At 34.9% G+C, this 17,901-nt stretch overlaps 2 protein-coding genes across 3 annotated transcripts; one reads left to right on the plus strand and one right to left on the minus strand.

Moving 5' to 3' along the window:
* On the plus strand, window positions 3,428-6,202 carry LOC109235838 (palmitoyl-acyl carrier protein thioesterase, chloroplastic-like). The gene is made up of 6 exons (XM_019402086.1): window positions 3,428-3,652; window positions 4,261-4,394; window positions 4,847-4,960; window positions 5,253-5,421; window positions 5,696-5,764; window positions 5,852-6,202. The coding sequence occupies exons 1-6, from the start codon at window positions 3,428-3,430 to the stop codon at window positions 6,200-6,202; spliced, it is 1,062 nt and encodes a 353-aa protein (XP_019257631.1).
* On the minus strand, window positions 8,014-14,801 carry LOC109235210 (CDP-diacylglycerol--serine O-phosphatidyltransferase 1-like). Of its 2 annotated transcripts, none has more exons than XM_019401225.1 (13): window positions 14,407-14,801; window positions 12,737-12,940; window positions 11,992-12,057; window positions 11,848-11,907; window positions 11,375-11,465; window positions 11,165-11,219; window positions 10,963-11,042; window positions 10,745-10,861; window positions 10,550-10,634; window positions 9,490-9,581; window positions 9,077-9,330; window positions 8,903-8,991; window positions 8,014-8,412 (listed from the first exon to the last, which is right to left on the minus strand). In XM_019401225.1, exons 2-13 carry the CDS (start codon window positions 12,898-12,900, stop codon window positions 8,285-8,287), a joined length of 1,281 nt encoding a protein of 426 aa, XP_019256770.1. In that variant the 5' UTR covers window positions 12,901-12,940; window positions 14,407-14,801; the 3' UTR covers window positions 8,014-8,284. The 2 variants fall into 2 exon arrangements, with proteins under 2 accessions (XP_019256770.1, XP_019256771.1); XM_019401226.1 differs by lacking the exon at window positions 14,407-14,801 and adding an exon at window positions 14,186-14,308.

Consider the following 17,901-nt stretch of genomic DNA (forward strand, 5'->3'; position numbering starts at 1 on the left):
TTGCCTCCTACTCACGGGACTGTTACCCCCCCCCTACCCCCCCCCCCCCCATGAAAATGGCTGATTGTATTTCGAGGATTCAAAATAGCTTGTTTTTTTGTTTAGACTGTTGCCTTCAAATGAAATTTGCATGCTTTGTGAGTAAAGAGTGATGAATATAGTGATACTTTATGACTGCTTGTTTAAAATCTTGAATCCCTTGAGCACCAAAGGCTTTGGCCTAGGGTCAATGAAACGGAATGAATACTATGTGAGACTAAGGTTTACATCCTAGCATACGCAAAAAACATATTGTTAGGTGATTTCTTTTCTATCTCCTTGAACCTCGAGGAGCAGAGTTATGAAAACTTGTGCTGTGCATCCAAGTCCGCTCGGACATGTTGAATCCGGTTTTATCTGACAACATCTACATGTATTAGATGGTTGTTTTCTCGACAGGGAAACGGGGGATACAAGAAAATTCAGCAAAGATGTTTTCCGATGGGTTCGTTCTAAATTATACTGTTGAAAAATTTTCATAAAGCACTATCTTTTGGTAGTAATTAGCCACCTATAGATACCATTTGCTATATTACGGATTATAGATACCTTTTGTGTGGTTATAAGATGTATTTGATGTATTTAAGCTATTGTATTCATGAATACAGTAGCAAAAATAGGCGTGAATCAGGGAAGTCCAGCTAATCAATTGTTGTATTTGAGTGTATTCGACTGTATTCATGGAGTGAAACATGGGATTACAGCTGGACAGATTATTGTATTCAACTGTATTAGACTGTATTCACGGCGTGAAATAGGGGATTACACTGTTTTTAAAACGGAAAGTGAATCAATTAACATAATAGACTCCTAATATAACTCAAAAACTCAATTATAACACACAAATTTTGTATTTTCAGTTATAAAAAAGATACTCAACCGAAAAATACACCAAAAACATAGCAATCTTCGCAGAAATTATATAATACATCTGAATACATATAATTAAAAAAAACATATGAATACATTCATGGCATATGGCGAGACAGTAAATATAATAAAATACATAGAATACAGCAGGATACATTGAAATACAATGAAAAAAAAGACAGTGAATACAATGAAATACATGGAATACAACGAGATACATTGAATTACAATAAAAAAAGACAATGAATACAATGAAATACATGAAAATGCATTGAAATATATTAACAGAAAATCAAGTTGCTCAGCCGTAAACTTCGCGTCTTTGTTCAAGAACAAACCCTAATTTTCGGCGAATCCGCCGTAGCAATACAATTCAAACAACGACGAAACAATCCACGGAACCCTCTCAAACCCTTCCTATAACGGCGAAATGGCAAAAACCTACCCCTTCAAGCTCGACCCATTTCAGGAAGATACCGTCGCGTGCTTAGAACATAAAGAAAGTTCTTTATACTTCACCTTTAGGGATAAGCAGAGAGTTATTTATAATTCACCTTTGAAAGCATTGAGCAATCAGAAGTATAGGGAATTAAGCCATGAGTTTAGTGATATTCAATTCGGTGCAAGAATTGATTGGAGTGAAAAGAAAATAGTGTGGATGAGAGAAATTTTGAGATGGAACATCGTGTTTTTAGGGAATGGGGAAGAGAATGGGATGTATCAAAGTAGAGAGAGAAAGAAAATAGTGTAACTGAATAGCGTATTTAGTGGCTTAGGGCTAGGAGGTAACCAAAATTAAATATTTTGTTATAAACCTTAAAAGGTATCTATAAAATATAATTTTTTTTAAATGATATTTATTTAAAATAAATAAGGTGTTAACCTTTGTTATAGGACGTAAAAATCCCCACTTTGTTTTGCCTCCTAATAGGGTGGCAATGGTGGTTGACAATCCTATCCTAAATCAAGTGGAACTTTAAACGATCCAAAAACGTGGAGACAATATACACGTGAGTTCTTAATATAGTATTGGGATTGGTCACTTCAGCGCCCAACTTTCCTAAACTATTACCAGAAACAGCAATAGCTGTACTGTTTATAAGCTGAAATCTCGAGGAGCCAATGGGCCGGAAAAAAGAAAAAGTAAAATAATGGGGTGAAATTCAAAAATACCAAGATTTACAACTGGTCGTTCAAAAATAGCACAGCTTCAAAAGTAATCGATATTTAGCCACTTTTCATGTAAAGATAAATCTGAGCGAAAACACTGTTCAAAACCCAGAAAATACGCCAGCATATTATGCTGGAGTTCCAGCATAAGTATACTTGAACTCCAGCATATTATACTAGAGTTCCAAGATAAGTATGCTGGAACTCCATCATATTATGATGGAGTTCCAGCATAAGTACACTAGAACTCCAGCATAATATACTGGAGTTCCAGCAAGTATACCGGTCCAGCATAATATACTGGAGTTTGGAGCACCGGTGCTCCAGTATATTATACTGGAGCCAGCAAAGTATACCGGTCCAGCATAATATGCTGGAGTTCATACACAAGTGCACCGAACTCCAGTATATTATGCTGGACCGGTCTCTATTGCAGCAAAGCGGTGGCTATTTTTCATTGACTTGGTAAACGCTGGCTATTTTTGATTGACCAGTCCGAAAACTGGCTACACCGTGCTATTTTTACAACAAGTTCTTTATTCTTGAGGCGTGAAACCGAGACTTCTAGTTAAGGGTGTAAGAATCAAACATTTACACACACCTTGGTGGTCCAAATTTGAGCTTTGAGATACTAAAAAAAAGAACAGCCTGGTGTACGAAGAATCCCTCGTTCACGCAGGGTTTGGAGAAGGACCGCACCTCAAAGGATGTGACGTAAGCAGCCTACCCTGATGCAAGCGTCAGTGGCTGATTCCACGCCCCTTGGTGGTCCAAAATTTGAGTTGTGAGACACCAAAAAAGTGGTTAAAGAAACTAGAAGTTTGCATTTGTATCCTAAATTGTACTTTTTCAATCTGTCGATTACTGCTAAGAAAATACTCATTAAAACTAATTAACATCAGCAAGACAGCAACAGCTTAGAATCACTTAGAGATTCTCAAACTATACAACAAAGCTCCAATTTTCTTGCTAATGCTGATGATCAATTTCTTTTATCAACTTTTCTTGAAAATTGTCTTATAAAATCTCTGTCCATCCCCTCAATTTGGTTCTTCAAACCAAAGGGAATAACCCCACAAAATAATAAAAAGTCAAAATAAAAATGTGGTATTCCCCTTTTTCTGCTTCTACATCCCATTTTATTCCCCCTTGGGTTGCGACCCTCTCCCAGACCTATTTTATGGCCCCTCGAAATGCGGCCTTTCCTCGGACCCTGTGTGAACAGCGGATGCTTCGTCGACCGAGCTGCCCTTTTTTTACCTCCCATTTTACCATAATTAAATGTTCAATTCCAAGTGAGAATCAAGAATCCAAAAATCCTATCAATGGTAATGTTGTGAAATTAGACATGTTAAAATCCAAGAATGGTCATGTGACAACAACTTGTGATGAAAGTTTGTACATACCAATGTCACAAGTTAGGCAAAATATACCTTCAAAAAAGCAACTTGTGGATACTTATAGACAAGGCTTAATTGTTGAAGGAGCATATAGACAGACAGTTGTTATAAGGTCTTATGAAGTCGGTCCTGATAAAACTGCTACAATTGAAAGCATCCTTAACTTACTTCAGGTGATCATCATTTTTTCCCCATTTCATTAATTTAAATGTTATTAATTGTTAAAGTCGAAGGGGAGTTTTAGCGTAGTTGGTAAAGTTGTTGCCATGTGATTAGGAGGTCACGGGTTCAAGTCGTGAAAACAGCCTTTTGCAGAAATACAGGGTAAGGCTGCATACAATAGACCCTTGTAGTCTTGCCCTTCCCCGGACCCCGCGCATAGCAGGAGCTTAGTGTACCGGACTGCCCTTTTAATTGTTAAACTCGAACCACAAGGATAAATAGAGTGAAATGGATAGGTAGATTCATATAGCTAATCCCAACTTGCTTGGGATCAGAGGCAGACCTAAGTAGAGGGGTCACCGGCACCCGTAAAGTTCGGCAAAAATTTCACGTATACATGTATATGTCTTTAGAATATAGTGATATATTAATATTGGGCACCCTTTATACAAAGCAGATTTTGGTTGAATCAAAAAGTACACTTACGACCTCTCAAATCCTGGCTCCGCCTCTGCTTGGGATTGAGGCATAGAAGTGTTGTAGTAGTACTTTTGTTTAACTATTCGGTGTCCAGAACCTACTGGCTCGACTAATCCAAATTCGGGTCGTCTTTTTGCAGGAAACAGCATTGAATCATGTGTGGATGTCAGGATTACTTAGTGATGGATTTGGTGCTACACATGGGATGATGAAACACAACCTTATATGGGTAGTTTCAAGAATGCAAGTTCAAGTAGATCATTATCCAATATGGTAACATTTAATTCTCTTATCAAACATTTTAACCTAGCTGAGATTAGATCTTAGTCATATTACCATATTTACTTTATGTCCAATGGTTTCGAGGAGTCTTTTAATTCGTCTTGTCGGAGAATTATGCCAGTAGAAAATATAGAGAACGTCTAGTGCTTTTTAGTTTTTAGTTTTTTCTGTATTTTCTATAATATCGTATCAGATGAGGTTAAATGGAGCAACATCGAAAGTAACGAATCATATAGTCGATCCTAACTTGCTTGAGATTGAGGCGTAGTTGTTGTTGCAGTAAAGCTGGAGATTAGTCGTGCCACGAATTCTTGATTTTGCGCTAGGAAACTTTTCGAGTTTCTTGTAGCAAGGATTCATTTATTCAAACAATTTTGCTAGGAATCTTGATTTTTATAGAAGAAAAGAAGATGGTATTAGGCCTAACAAAAAGATTGAAACAGGGGTGAAGTAATAGAGATAGACACATGGGTTGGAGCATCAGGCAAAAATGGAATGAGAAGAGATTGGCAAATTAGAAGTCAAGCCACAGGCCTTGTATTTGCCAGGGCAACCAGGTTTAGCTTCCAATTTAATCTTTCAACAATCTCTCTTTTTTTTTTTTAAGTAACGGGAAGTCTGGTGCACTAAGCACCCGTTATGCACGGGGTTCGGAGAAGGGCCGGACCATATGGATTTATTATATGCAGCCTTACCCTACATTTCTGCAAGAGGCTGTTTCCACGGCTCAAACTTGTGACCTCCTAGTCGCATGGCAGCAACTTTACAAGTTACGCCAAGGCTCGCCTTCCTCTTTTTTCCAAGTAAAACCAACATAATGTTATAACTTAGTTCTTGTGTGAAACACAGTACATGGGTGATGATGAACCAGCAAACGAGGCGCCTTTCTAAGATGCCAGAAGAAGTGAGAGCTGAGATCTCACCTTGGTTCATAAACAAACAAGCAATCAAAGAGGAAAATCCAATTAAGATAAAGAAGTTGGATAATACTGCTAAATATGTCCTTTCGAATTTGAAGGTGATCATGCATTTTTTAACAAGATTTCAGTGTCTCATCGATATGCCAAAGACTAAAAAGAGCAGCCCGATGCACTAAGCTCCCGCTATGTGTGGGGTCTGGGAAGGGCCGGACCACAAGGGTTTATTCTACGCAGCCTTACCCTGCATTTCTGCAAGAGGCTGTTTCCACGGCTTGAACCCGTAACCTTCTAGTCACATGGCAGCATCCCTTTCGATATGCCAAAGACTCATAGTTACTCATCATTTGATGTTTTTCCAATTTTTTTTTGCAGCCAAAGAGAAGTGATTTGGACATGAATCACCATGTAAATAATGTAAAATACGTTCGTTGGATGCTAGAGGTGAAATAAACATCTAACAACATGATTCTTGACGACAAAAAACACATACTAAAATAGTTTTTGGTTATGTTTTATGTGTTTTTGCAGGCTATTCCTGACCATTTTTTGGAGAGTCATCAGTTGTCTAGTATCATACTAGAATATAGGAGAGAATGTGGAAGCGCGGACATTGTTCAATCCCTTTGTGAACCAGATGAAGAGGGATTTTTCGACGATGGAGTTGATGAATATCAACATAAAAGAAGAATTAGTATACTACATGGATTTTCATTTGGATCAGGTATTCTTGAGGCAAATGGATTGCTTGAGTCATTTAATCAAAGGCCATTTAGTTATACACATTTGCTTCAGATAAAAGAACAGATCAAGAATGAAGAAATTGTTAGAGGAAAGACTAGTTGGAAGAGAAAGATATCTTCCATGCCATTTCCTGCATAATTTACAAGTATGATTAAAAGGGATATTTGTTCTTTAGCTAAGGGTCTATTGGAAACAGCCTCTCTGCCCGTCCAGGGTAAGGGTAAGGCTGCGTACATCTCATCCTCCCTAGACCCCACTTGTGGGAATACACTGGGTCGTCGTCGTCGTCGTCGTCGTTATTAAAAGGGACGTTTGAGTGAAGATACAAATAAATATGGTAATTCTGAAGTAAAAGTCATAGGGGAGAATTGCAGCATAGTCTGAAGATTCAAAGATCATGGATTTGCAAAAACAGCAATTTTTTAGGAAATAAGGATATTTTTAGACCAAAGGAAAAAAGAAAAAGTAAACTTTTGTGCAGTGTATAGGTCCTAGAAAATAATTGATACCAAAAAATTATTGTTGAGTGAAAAAGTGTGTATTCATCTATATGATTATAGAAAAATGATTCTCAAATATGAGTTGGTTTGAAGAATATAAATCTTTCCTTCCCTCACCAAATTATCATACATTTATTGATCTAATCTTCTACGAAATTGATCTTCTTTGACTGTAAAGAATATTTGAACCTCAGCATGTCTACAAGGAGAATCTGAGTTAGTTAGTTTTCCGAAGTATATTATTACAGTTATTCATATGGATAATCCATTGAGGGGAGCCTTGACGTAAGTGGTAAAGTTGTTATCATGTGACCAGAAGGTCAGGGGTCGAGCCGTAGAAACAGTCTCTTGAAAAAATGCAGAGCAAGGCTGCATACAATAAACCTTTGTGGTCTAGTCTTTCCTCGGATCCCCGGCATAACGGGAGTTTAGTGCAGCAGACTCTCTTTTTATTCATATGGATTATCCATAGCATTACTATACGTTTCCTATTCGTTGCTAGTTAGTTATTTGTCAGCACCTGTTTAGCTTACAATGTGGTTGAAAACTCTTGGCTAAATGAGTAATTTACATTGAGCCAACAAGAAATTTCATTAATAGACCATTTTGATCCTTTATCCCCAAGAAAAATACATAGTTAAAATGGGAGAATCTTGTTTCTTCTTTTACAATAACAAGGAGTATAGCATCAAATGTAAATAATTGGTCCATAGAACTAAGAAAAGAACAACTAAAAGACAAGTTAAATACATAGAATTCTTTCATTTAGACACAAGCAAACAGTAAGAATAACCTGTCAACTTCTGTATTTTAGACTAAGAAAATTTATATTCACAAGTCAACAAGAAGAAAAGTGGTTGCATGTACTGGTCACAATTTGTACCAGTTAAGTGTTATATATGGGCGAAGTGCACCAGTAGCCACTTTTAATAAGGAGAATTAAAAAATAATCAGATTTCAAGTGGTCATTCAAAAATAGCCACAGTTTCAAAAGTAATTGAAATTTAACCACTTTTCATGTAAAGATAAATCTAAACGAAAACACTGTTCAAAATCCGAAAAATACTCCAGATAATATACTGGGGTATATTATATTGGACTTTCAGCATATTATACCGGTCCAGCATAATATGCTGGAAGTTCATACACAGGTGCACTGATCTCCAGTATATTATGCTGGAACTTTCCGTGTTACAGCAAAATAATGGCTATTTTTCAATGACTTTGCAAACGCTGGCTATTTTTAAATGACCAGTCCGAAAACTAGCTAGCTCGTGCTATTTTTACCTTTTAATAAGCCTGCGGTTTAAAATATATCTAGAATTTACAAAGTATTTAAAGATTAGCCGATTCGCCCAAACTTCAGGACTAAGTATCCTGAAATTCAATGTGAATTAGATTGGATTATACCTAATAAGAGTAAGATACAAAAACAGAGAGAAAGAGAGAGATGAAATAGGGAGTCAAACTGATAATACTTAACACCCTGTATTAAGGAGAAAATTTGCCTGCAAAATCGAGGCAGAAATAATGCAACTCAATAAACAAGACATCTACTGACCTTTAACCTATTGAAAAGAATTGAGATTCACTACATGTTTAAACTGTAACCTCTAACCTAAAAGAACCCAAGCATATACAGTTACAAGGTAATGGGTATTTACAACATGGTTGATTCTACCCAAAAGAACGCAAAGAATGATGAACTGCAGAGGTAAACTTAGTCGCGCTTTCTCCTCATTGTTCTATGTAAATGGCACGACCACACAGCAAGAGATATCACAAAGCCAGTACCAATACATGACCAGCAAATTACCACCCATTTGGGCATTGGGTTGGGAAATAATCCTGAAAGACGACGCCCAAAAAAAAAAAGATTAAGTCAAAAAAATACGAACTAATGAACCCCCGTGGCTCTGGTCTTGCCAACGCACGATTTCTGCGTTAGATGCATGTCATAGGCTCTTAGTGCAGACAACGCGTGATTTGTGCGTTAGACGCATGTCCTAGCGCGGATTAGAGCCTGCTATTTAAGCGGAGAATGGTAAAATGACAGATCCATTATCCATCGAATTTCGAACACTAGCTGTTAGATGCATGATTTCTGCGTTAGATGCATGTCTTAGGCTCTTAGCGCGGATAACACGTGATTTGTGCGTTAGACGCATGTCCTAGCATGGATTAGAGCCTGCTATATAAGCGGAGAAGGGTAAAGGGACAGGTCTATTATCCATCGATTTTCGAACAACACTAGCTGGTCCTCAGGGATGTCTCGGTTTAAAAAAAATTAAACTACTGAAATACTCCCAAAAATGAGAATTCAAGATGTAATGCTCACCATGTCCAAACTTGATGCAGATTAGGAGCTCAACAATGCAGATCGCCAGTGAAAGCCAGCAAAATGCTCCCACCTTTTTCACCGGTTTTCTGAATATGATAGTAGTAAATGGAAAAGTGAGAAATAAGGAAAAAGGAAAGAGAGCTTATTCATAATGTTATTGGTAGGACATACCTGTCCTGTAGGTAAGAATTATACTCGCGGATTGTCGGTAATGCAATTAACCACCAGAAAACCAACCTATACACTATCAGAGGGTTTCTCGGAGGAATCCAAAGACAGAACTTCAAGAAGAATGTGTTTAATTCTACGGTCAAGAATATAACACAGAGAGTAAGGACTTGAATAAATCGCCATGGACCTAAAAGGGGATGCCATTCATCTTTATCCCAGTGTGCTGGAGTAAATTGGCCAAGTGTTCGCTTGACCTACAAAACAAAAAACAGAAATTGCATTAGTTCAACACCAAAACCATAGTGCTACCTATATCAACTGTACCGAACATGTACAATGCAATGTCGCATATCTTTTGTTCCTCAAAACCCAAAACCAAGTATACAACCAACATAGCACTTAACCAGACATACCTTGCCCATGATATTTGGCTGTCGGCTTATACCAACCCACTCATATGTTCTTCCATCAAAATACCGAACAGTACGCATTCCAGCCCATATGCCTACATATGAAATCAAAAAGGTAATTTTGGTGCACAAAAATCCAGGAGAATGGGACACAATTGAGGACCATAATCAAACTTAAACCACAGATTAGTAATTATGCAGAATGTTTTTATTGTCGTTATTCCGGCCCATGGGATTTAATGTTTTTATTATCGAGACTATTCTTTGTAGTCCTTATTTAATAAAATATAATAATCATATTGATGCGTGTCAAGCCTCAAAAACATCAGGCTTGAAGAGCTATTATCTCAACTTATCTCTGTAAACTGGCAAAATTCCTTACCATTTGCTGTTGGTGAAATAAGACGCAAATTCAGGTCATTATAGAAATTTTTTCCCTAAAGATCCAGGGAACGGGGGATTCTCTCACACAAATAAAAGGCATAAATTAAAAACGTCATCCTTCTCATGATTAATTCTTCTTCTTGCAGTGGTCTTTATTTACTGTGCCTCAGCATATAGTAATTCATATAGACCAAATTAAGAAGCAAATTTAACAACACGTGATAAACTTCATCAATCTGGGAATGCTTTCAGAATTCAAATGAACAAGCACACTTAACAAGCAAAAGATTGCACATTTACCCCTTTGATTGACTACAAATGACCGGAAATTGAGAGACCAGCACATGCAAACATCAGTGTACTAACCATAGTATCCATAATCACATGTTGGGGAAACCAAACACTCGTGGGATAAACAGTTGATAATATGACATTAACAGAGACGGAGCCAGGATTTGAAGATTACGGGTTCGGGATTCTAGTACATTCAAGCTATTGAGTTCTAAATTAACAATTTGTACAAGTTCAATGGATGTCTTAAGACAAATACAGGGTTTGGATCAAAGCTACTGGATTCGGCCGAATCCGTAAAGCTCCAGCCCTGGACCTCAGTTTACCTAAGCATGTCAAGAATGTAAAGTTTACAAAAGCCCAAGACAAATGGCTCCAGGATTCTCACCGAACCAGTTGCAGATCAATATGTCAAGAATAATGCTGTCCCACCAGCATTCATTGAAGTTTGGTAACATGTGGCGGAAGGTAAGCTGAAAACATAAATACTAATGAGGACGGAAAATATTGAACTGCTCCCCTATTTGTTATTGGAAAACGAAAAGCTGGAAACCATTCAAGAGGATCTGAGAAAGGTTCTGACCTCCATCAACTCGAATCCAATGGATAGGACCCACAAAAGAGGTTGATTACGAATCATGATGGCCTTTCCCCACCACCCTATGATATGAGCCAAAACAAACTCATCAAACAGTGTGTCCTACAGAGCAAATGTGCCAATCAGAGAAGCTGCAAATACAAGGTTTTGAAAAAAGCAAATTGAAAAAAAAGGTAAAAGGATTGTGAAAGAAGATATCATACATAAAGATTCTTAAACCTGTTTGTGGGATTTTCAGGTACATATATTCTGCAATCAGCACCGTAAGATCTTTCAGGAAGCTCTGCACAGTAAGTTAAAATATGTAGAAGCTGTAAGTTCACATGGCAAACGAGATAAACAGTACAGATTTTATTATGAACTGATTCAGTCAAAAATATTATGACGAACAAGCAAAATTCTTACCAATACCCAGATCAGGATGCAGATATCTCATAAATTGCCGAGCATCATCCCGCTTCTGAGGAAAAGACAACAAAGTATTCATATCTCACAGCAACAATTGGATGGCTGGATTAATATCAGAAAGGAAACTGAAAGCTAAAAAGCAAAAACTATTGTGTTATCTCATTCCTTCATACAATTAGGAATAATATTTTCTGCTAACCAACTCACCTGAAAAAGCAAAAACGTCAAAGCAACAAGGTAAATGACAGCCATTCCGTGAACCAGGCGCCAAATGGCAGGATGTGGCCTAATGAGCACCCTGTAAAGAAAGAACATCAAAGATAACTATGGTAAAAGACTATAGATCATAAATGTCACTTAATTGATTAACAATACAACTTAACTGATAAACCAAAGAGGAGTCAAAAGAAACTCCAACTTCTAGCACTTCCACAAGACCACAGCCAAAAATAGAACATCATAAGATACCTTCTTTTTATTCAAGAAGTGGTAAAGTAGAAGTGGAGAGAACACTCAATAAATAAGATATACAAAGAATAAATGCAGACATGCAGTCATGTCTTAGTATTTCTTTTAGGTGAATCATTTTCACCAATCACATTTTAACAATGTTACTCCAAAAAACGAAGAGAGGGAGAGAGAGAGGGAGGGAGGGAGGGAGAGGTGTAGCAACAACTCACGTCGAGGGGGCTTGCAGCAGAGAGTAAGCAAGGTACACTGCAATCATTGCCCAAACACCCCTAAAAGAAGCACAAAACGACTTTCACTTTCTCGTGAAAATTAGAAAGAATATAAACAGAAATGTAATGTTACAAGCTGCACACCTTTTCACAGATGTCACAAGATCACCAGAAGGAGCGCTTTGTGGATTAAGAGCTCCACTTGCCCAGCTGCAATCGTGATGACATAGGCAAGTAAGAAAATGATATTGACTTTAGAAAAAATAGGAAAACTTCATAATAGCAAGCAAAAAAGAAAGGTACCAATAATCAGTAAGTAATTAGTAAGGCATTCTATTTATCAGATGCTTTTGTCTACCACAATTGTAAACTTCTCTTCTTTTTTCTTTTTTTTTTTTTTTGATGAAGTAAGAAGGTCTACAACAATAGTAAACTTGGTAAGACGTCAGATACGACAGAGTGAAACTTTTCAACTGTGTATGCCACTGGCTGCGAAAAATAGGAAGAAGCTTGGTAATGTTCGAGCAAAGTTACAGAAAGAATTAACAATCAGTAAATGAGTAAGGAAGAGATCATACAGAACATTGCGAGTGCTTTTCTCTACCAAACCCTTGAGCTCAACAAGAGCTCAAATACATTAGGAAAGACAACTATGAAAGAGGCACATACAGAAAGGGAAAAAAACACGTCTTCACTAATCTTAAGTAATTCTGAATACTGTTGCTAAATCCAAGAGGAGATTATGATAGAAGAGCTCCGAATAGCATCTTGGTAAATTTTATACTCAATGTTTCTTTTGTGGATAATCACATAATTAATTGGTAAATTATAACCGTTAACCGCAATAATTTCACCTATGCATATGGAGTCTATACATCAACAAACTTACATGAGTAAACATGCACCAATAAGCAACAACGTAATAGTGCGAGGTTTGTACGCCCAAGCAGTCCATGGATCTAGCTCATCATCAATATTCAATGTGCTAAGACCGCCATTTTGTAAGGTAACATAATTCTTTTTTTTACCCTTTCTATGCCCATTAGGCTCCATACGCCTAGTTTGCCAGAGTTCAACTCCTTAAGCCTTTTCACTGCACAAAAAAGATAAATGGGACTGTGATTACCAGTTCATATAGTGATTCTAGTTGTGAAAAATAAGGAGTACATTTTTAAAAATCGATTGAACATCATGAAGGATGCTACTTATTTGCCTCAAGCTAGTATAGAACAAACAAATGACAATATATTTTATCAAAGGTACCTTGTCAAATACTACAAACTAATGAAAACTAAATTATTACTGCAAATCCTAGAAAAGTAAGCAGACTTCCTTCAGCAACAGGAGGATAAAGAAGAATGAAAGTGAAGGAAAAGCAAATACAATCTTTTATTTGAGAATGGTAAACTAAAAGCAAACCCAATCTAAAGGAAAATTTGCAAGTAAAGATAGGAATCCTATACAATAACTAAAGGAAGGGATCCAAAAATCTCATACCTATACAATGTTCTAATTTACTGACTCTCAGTAAAGAATATACAAGAAAGTCTGTCACCTTCACCCCAAATAAAAATGGAAATTACCAACACATAATCCATTGTATTTCAGACTTTAGCTCTCTATTTGTATCAAAACTGACCTTAAAGATATAGAAGCATACAGAAACATAAAGCAACTTCAAAATTAAAAATAAAACATATATCTCAGTAAATGAGTCTGATTGATGGGGAGCCTTGGCATAAAGTTGCTGCAATGTGACCAGGAGGTCACGGGTTCGAGCCGTGGAAACAGCCTCTTGCAGAAATGCAGGGTAAGGCTGCGTACGATAGACCCTTGTGGTCCGGCCCTTCCCCGGATCCCCGCACATAGCGGGAGCTTAGTGCATCGGGCTGCCCTTGCCTAAATGAGTGTGATTATATTCAGCTTCTATGCATATAGCATACAAACCTATCTTCAGCAAAATGATAAGTTCCTAAATTTTAAAATCTAGTAATCCTAATTCAGTTTAGAATCTTTTCTAATTAATCACCACAATATATCCTAGATACCAAAATAACAATTTTCTTGGCGAGTTTAGAGTTGACTGTTAGCACAACAATAAGAACAATTCACACAACTATCCACCAGCAAATTACAGTAGTAACTTCTAAATCATATCTGTGATACCAATTAACCAAAAATCAGTTCTTTATCAATACCACAAAGAATTAACTATTCAATCATAAAATCCATTAAATCACACAAATTCAATACCCAAAAACAAAAACGGAAGGAGTATAACTATCAAATAAAAATCAAACACTAAGGACATTCAAAAATGTTCCAAATTGTAACGTACATAGTGCATGCCAATCACAAATTCCTTCAAAAATGCAAAAAACTATTAATTTATATATAATACTTATTACGTAAACGCTACAGTAAGAAGAAAACTCAGTTTTTAGTTATAGCAATATACTCCGTTAGCTATATATATACATAAATACATTCATATATATACATACATAAATCTATTTATAGAAATAAGTAACTAAAAAGTATGGTCAGAGAGAAACTTACGTAGAGAAGACAAATATAAACTAAAAAAATGAAAAGCTGACAAATAAACAGACTGAGAGGGTAAATCTTCGCCGTTGGATCAAAGAAAGGGGAATTTTTTTTGGAAAATGAAGAAATGGGTTTTGTAGTTAATTAACTGTTTAACTAAAAGCAAATTTACTGAGATTGTAATGAATCAAAAGGCCAAAAAATTGAATTTTTGGCGAAAAGATAGATTTTTTAAAAGAAAAAAGCAAACTTTTTTGCTTTTTCAGAGGAAAAAAAAAGGGGGAAAGAAGAAAGGTGACTGAAGTTCTCTGGCAGTAAACAGCGGCGGAAGGCGGTGATTTTAGAGAGAGAAAGAGCAGAAGGAGAAAATAGAGAGAGAAAGTGCGGTTTTTTTTTGGGTCAAACATAAATTTGGTTTGAAGATGATAAGGAGTATTTATTATGGATTTAAGTTATATAGAGTAATACTATTAAAGATTGTAGTGGAATAGATAAAATTTCTCGTTATTAATTAAATATTTTTTGTTTAAAATTAGAAAAAAAACCTTAGTAGAGAGTATTTTTTGTTCTAATGAATGTTACGTAGTTCGAATTTGAATTAGTCGAACATTAAGACGAATACCAAACCTCAAGTGAAAAATCAAGAAACATAGAAATGATACTTTTTGAATTAATCGGAACTTTAAAGAAGTAGGAAACCAATAAAAATTATAAGTATAATAATAGCTAAAAAATATTTTTAATTATTAGTAAATTTTATCTGCGATTTTTATATCGTTAGTGAATATAGTAGTTAAACTTATTTATTATTGTTTCTTTAAGGTACAATAATTTTAGAAAAATAATAGGTCGAAAGAAATAAAAAAAAATTGACAGGCTGATGTATAAAATATTTTATATTTACGTAGAGTTTCGTATCCAAAAGGATATGATATAAGCAATCTACCCTAACGTACAAGTCGGAGGAATTTGATGTAAATTAAATTTTTTTGCTAAAGTAACCTTTTTGAATATTCTCTTATTTAAAGGTTTTAGGATTATGTATGTACTTCAGGTATATGCTTTATTGTTTGGTACTTGTACTGTGCTTGAAATGACGAAATTACCCTTTGCCTAGGGACAATAATTTTTGGTACCGTATGTCTTCTGCTTCTCTAATTATGGTGTACTATTTGATAGATTTTATCAAGAAAAATGATTTCTTAAATATTTACCATTAACTAAGAGTACAATTTTTTTTGGTCAAAAGTCTCTATCACTATTTCAGCAATTGAAGGAATTTGATAAAATTAATGGAATTACGCGAGTTAGTTAGATACGTAAAATAAAAGACTTGTATTATTTACGCTATAGTGATTACGCAACTGAAGACATCAAGTTACTATTATTTGTATCTAAAATCATGTAAGAGAGATGAAATTAAATTTCTTCTTTGATTAGACACAACATTTATTTTAATATTTCTTTTTGTAGTAGGAAAAAAATGCAAGACAATTTCTTTTAACACTATGTAAGCTCAAATTGTATAAGAATAGTAAACCTATTTTTCCTCACCTTTTTCTTCTTGAAGTACTTTTGAACTAGAAATAGTGTTTAATCTAAAAAATATTTAACTTGCACGTATGAATTTCACAAATAATTTAAAGAATTATGAGTGTTTTATATTACAAGTTATTTGAGTGTGTTTAGTAGTAAATAAAGTTGATTAATCTACAAATTTTGAAAAGATTCAAATAGGAGAAAGGAAAGAAGAGTATGTATTTGCTTTAATAGAAAGAGGAGGAAGAAAAAGGGAACATGAATTTGTGTTGCTTTTTCAACATGATATCTATCATTTTGGAATATTCATGAAGATCGAATAATTTTTGTTTGAATAGAATATTAAAATTAAATAACCATGATATTATCCCAAATTGACTTTGATTGAGATGATAAAAAAAGGGAAGCAAAATAATTTTTCTTCTTTTTGTAAAAGGAAAAAGTACATACATATGGAAAAAAGAAGGTCATTAATCTATTGAACTCCAATTTCCCCATAAAATTATATAAGTTTTTTTTTTTATTTAAGAGAAAAAGATAACATGAAATACTAAAGTCTTCTTGCCTTCTCATGAAAAATGAAATTTTAAGAAAAGTTTTGAGGTTTGCCCCTTTTATATATCAAAATAAACATCACCTATGACTGAAAACGAAGTAATAAATTTTTAATTATCCCCAAAAAATATTTTAGCTCATTACTTGTTTTAAATATTTGATTTTGTTTTCAATTTACACTCAAATCTTTCAAAAATAGTAATTAAACTTAATTCTAAGGGTTTCTCCATTTGAAATTCAATTTTTGCTATTACTTTCCTATTTCTTTTTTCTTTTTTCTTTTTCGTAGTATAAGAATATATCTCTTTTTCTTCCTTTTTATTGCCGGGGAATAAAAGATATATTCTTTAAAAAGTGAGTGCTAAAATGGGGAAAAAGACCAATTTATGGATATATATAAATAGGGGAAAGTTGGTAATTTTGACTTAAAATAGGGGGACAAAAAACAAATATAGGGGAGTAGGCATACTGCTACTAGGCTTATAACCATTAAATTGCAATGGGGCCCAAAATTCCATTTAAATGAACAATTAAAGCCCTTTAACATCTGTAAAAGTACAAAACAACCACTTCAATTTGGTACAATTAAAAAAAGTGAAAGATTCCAAACATAAAAAGACAATTTATTATTCGTCAACTCTTAGCTCAAGTGCTTTTCATCTTTATCTTTTCATGCCCATTTTCTTATTCTTTCCTTCTTTTTTTATAATTTTGATCCAAGTCAACTTGCGTGCAGCTCAATTTTACGACATGCATGTAATCTCCCACCAGTATAAGTCTTGGATAACTTTATTCACCAAAATTTAAACAAATAATTAGAAATATTTTCTTTTGATTAAAATTTATTATTCTTTTGTTAAGAAAAACTAATGAATTTGGTGTAAGAGTATCCAAATAATTGCTATTTCAACATTAAAAATAACATTTACATAGATAAAATGTACTATAGATTGCATTTTCTATAATTAAAGTATTTAATATGCAAAAATTATGAATAAAGAAAATATTATTTGACTCTCCAAATAAAAATAGTATCATATAAAATAAAATTGGCGAAAAAATATTTTATTGTATGGGTATCAATGTCCCATATTCTTGAATATTACTCCCTCCGTTCCAATTTATGTGAACCTGTTTGACTAGGCACGGAGTTTAAGTAAAAATGAAGACTTTTGGAATTTGTGGTCCTAAATAAGTCAAAAAGGGGTCCAGAGTATTTGTGTGGTTATAAAAGCTTCTCATTAAGGGTAGAATTGTAAGTTTAAGCTAAATTGTTACCAAATTTAGAAAGGGTTCATTCTTTTTGGAACGGACTAAAAAGGAAATAGGTTCAAATAAATTGAAACAGAGGGAGTACGTACTACGTAACATGGAGTAATACACCCTGCACAACGTTTCCCCCCCCCCACCCCC

This window comes from Nicotiana attenuata, chromosome 12 (assembly GCF_001879085.1).
Source record: "Nicotiana attenuata strain UT chromosome 12, NIATTr2, whole genome shotgun sequence".
NCBI lineage: Eukaryota > Viridiplantae > Streptophyta > Magnoliopsida > Solanales > Solanaceae > Nicotiana > Nicotiana attenuata.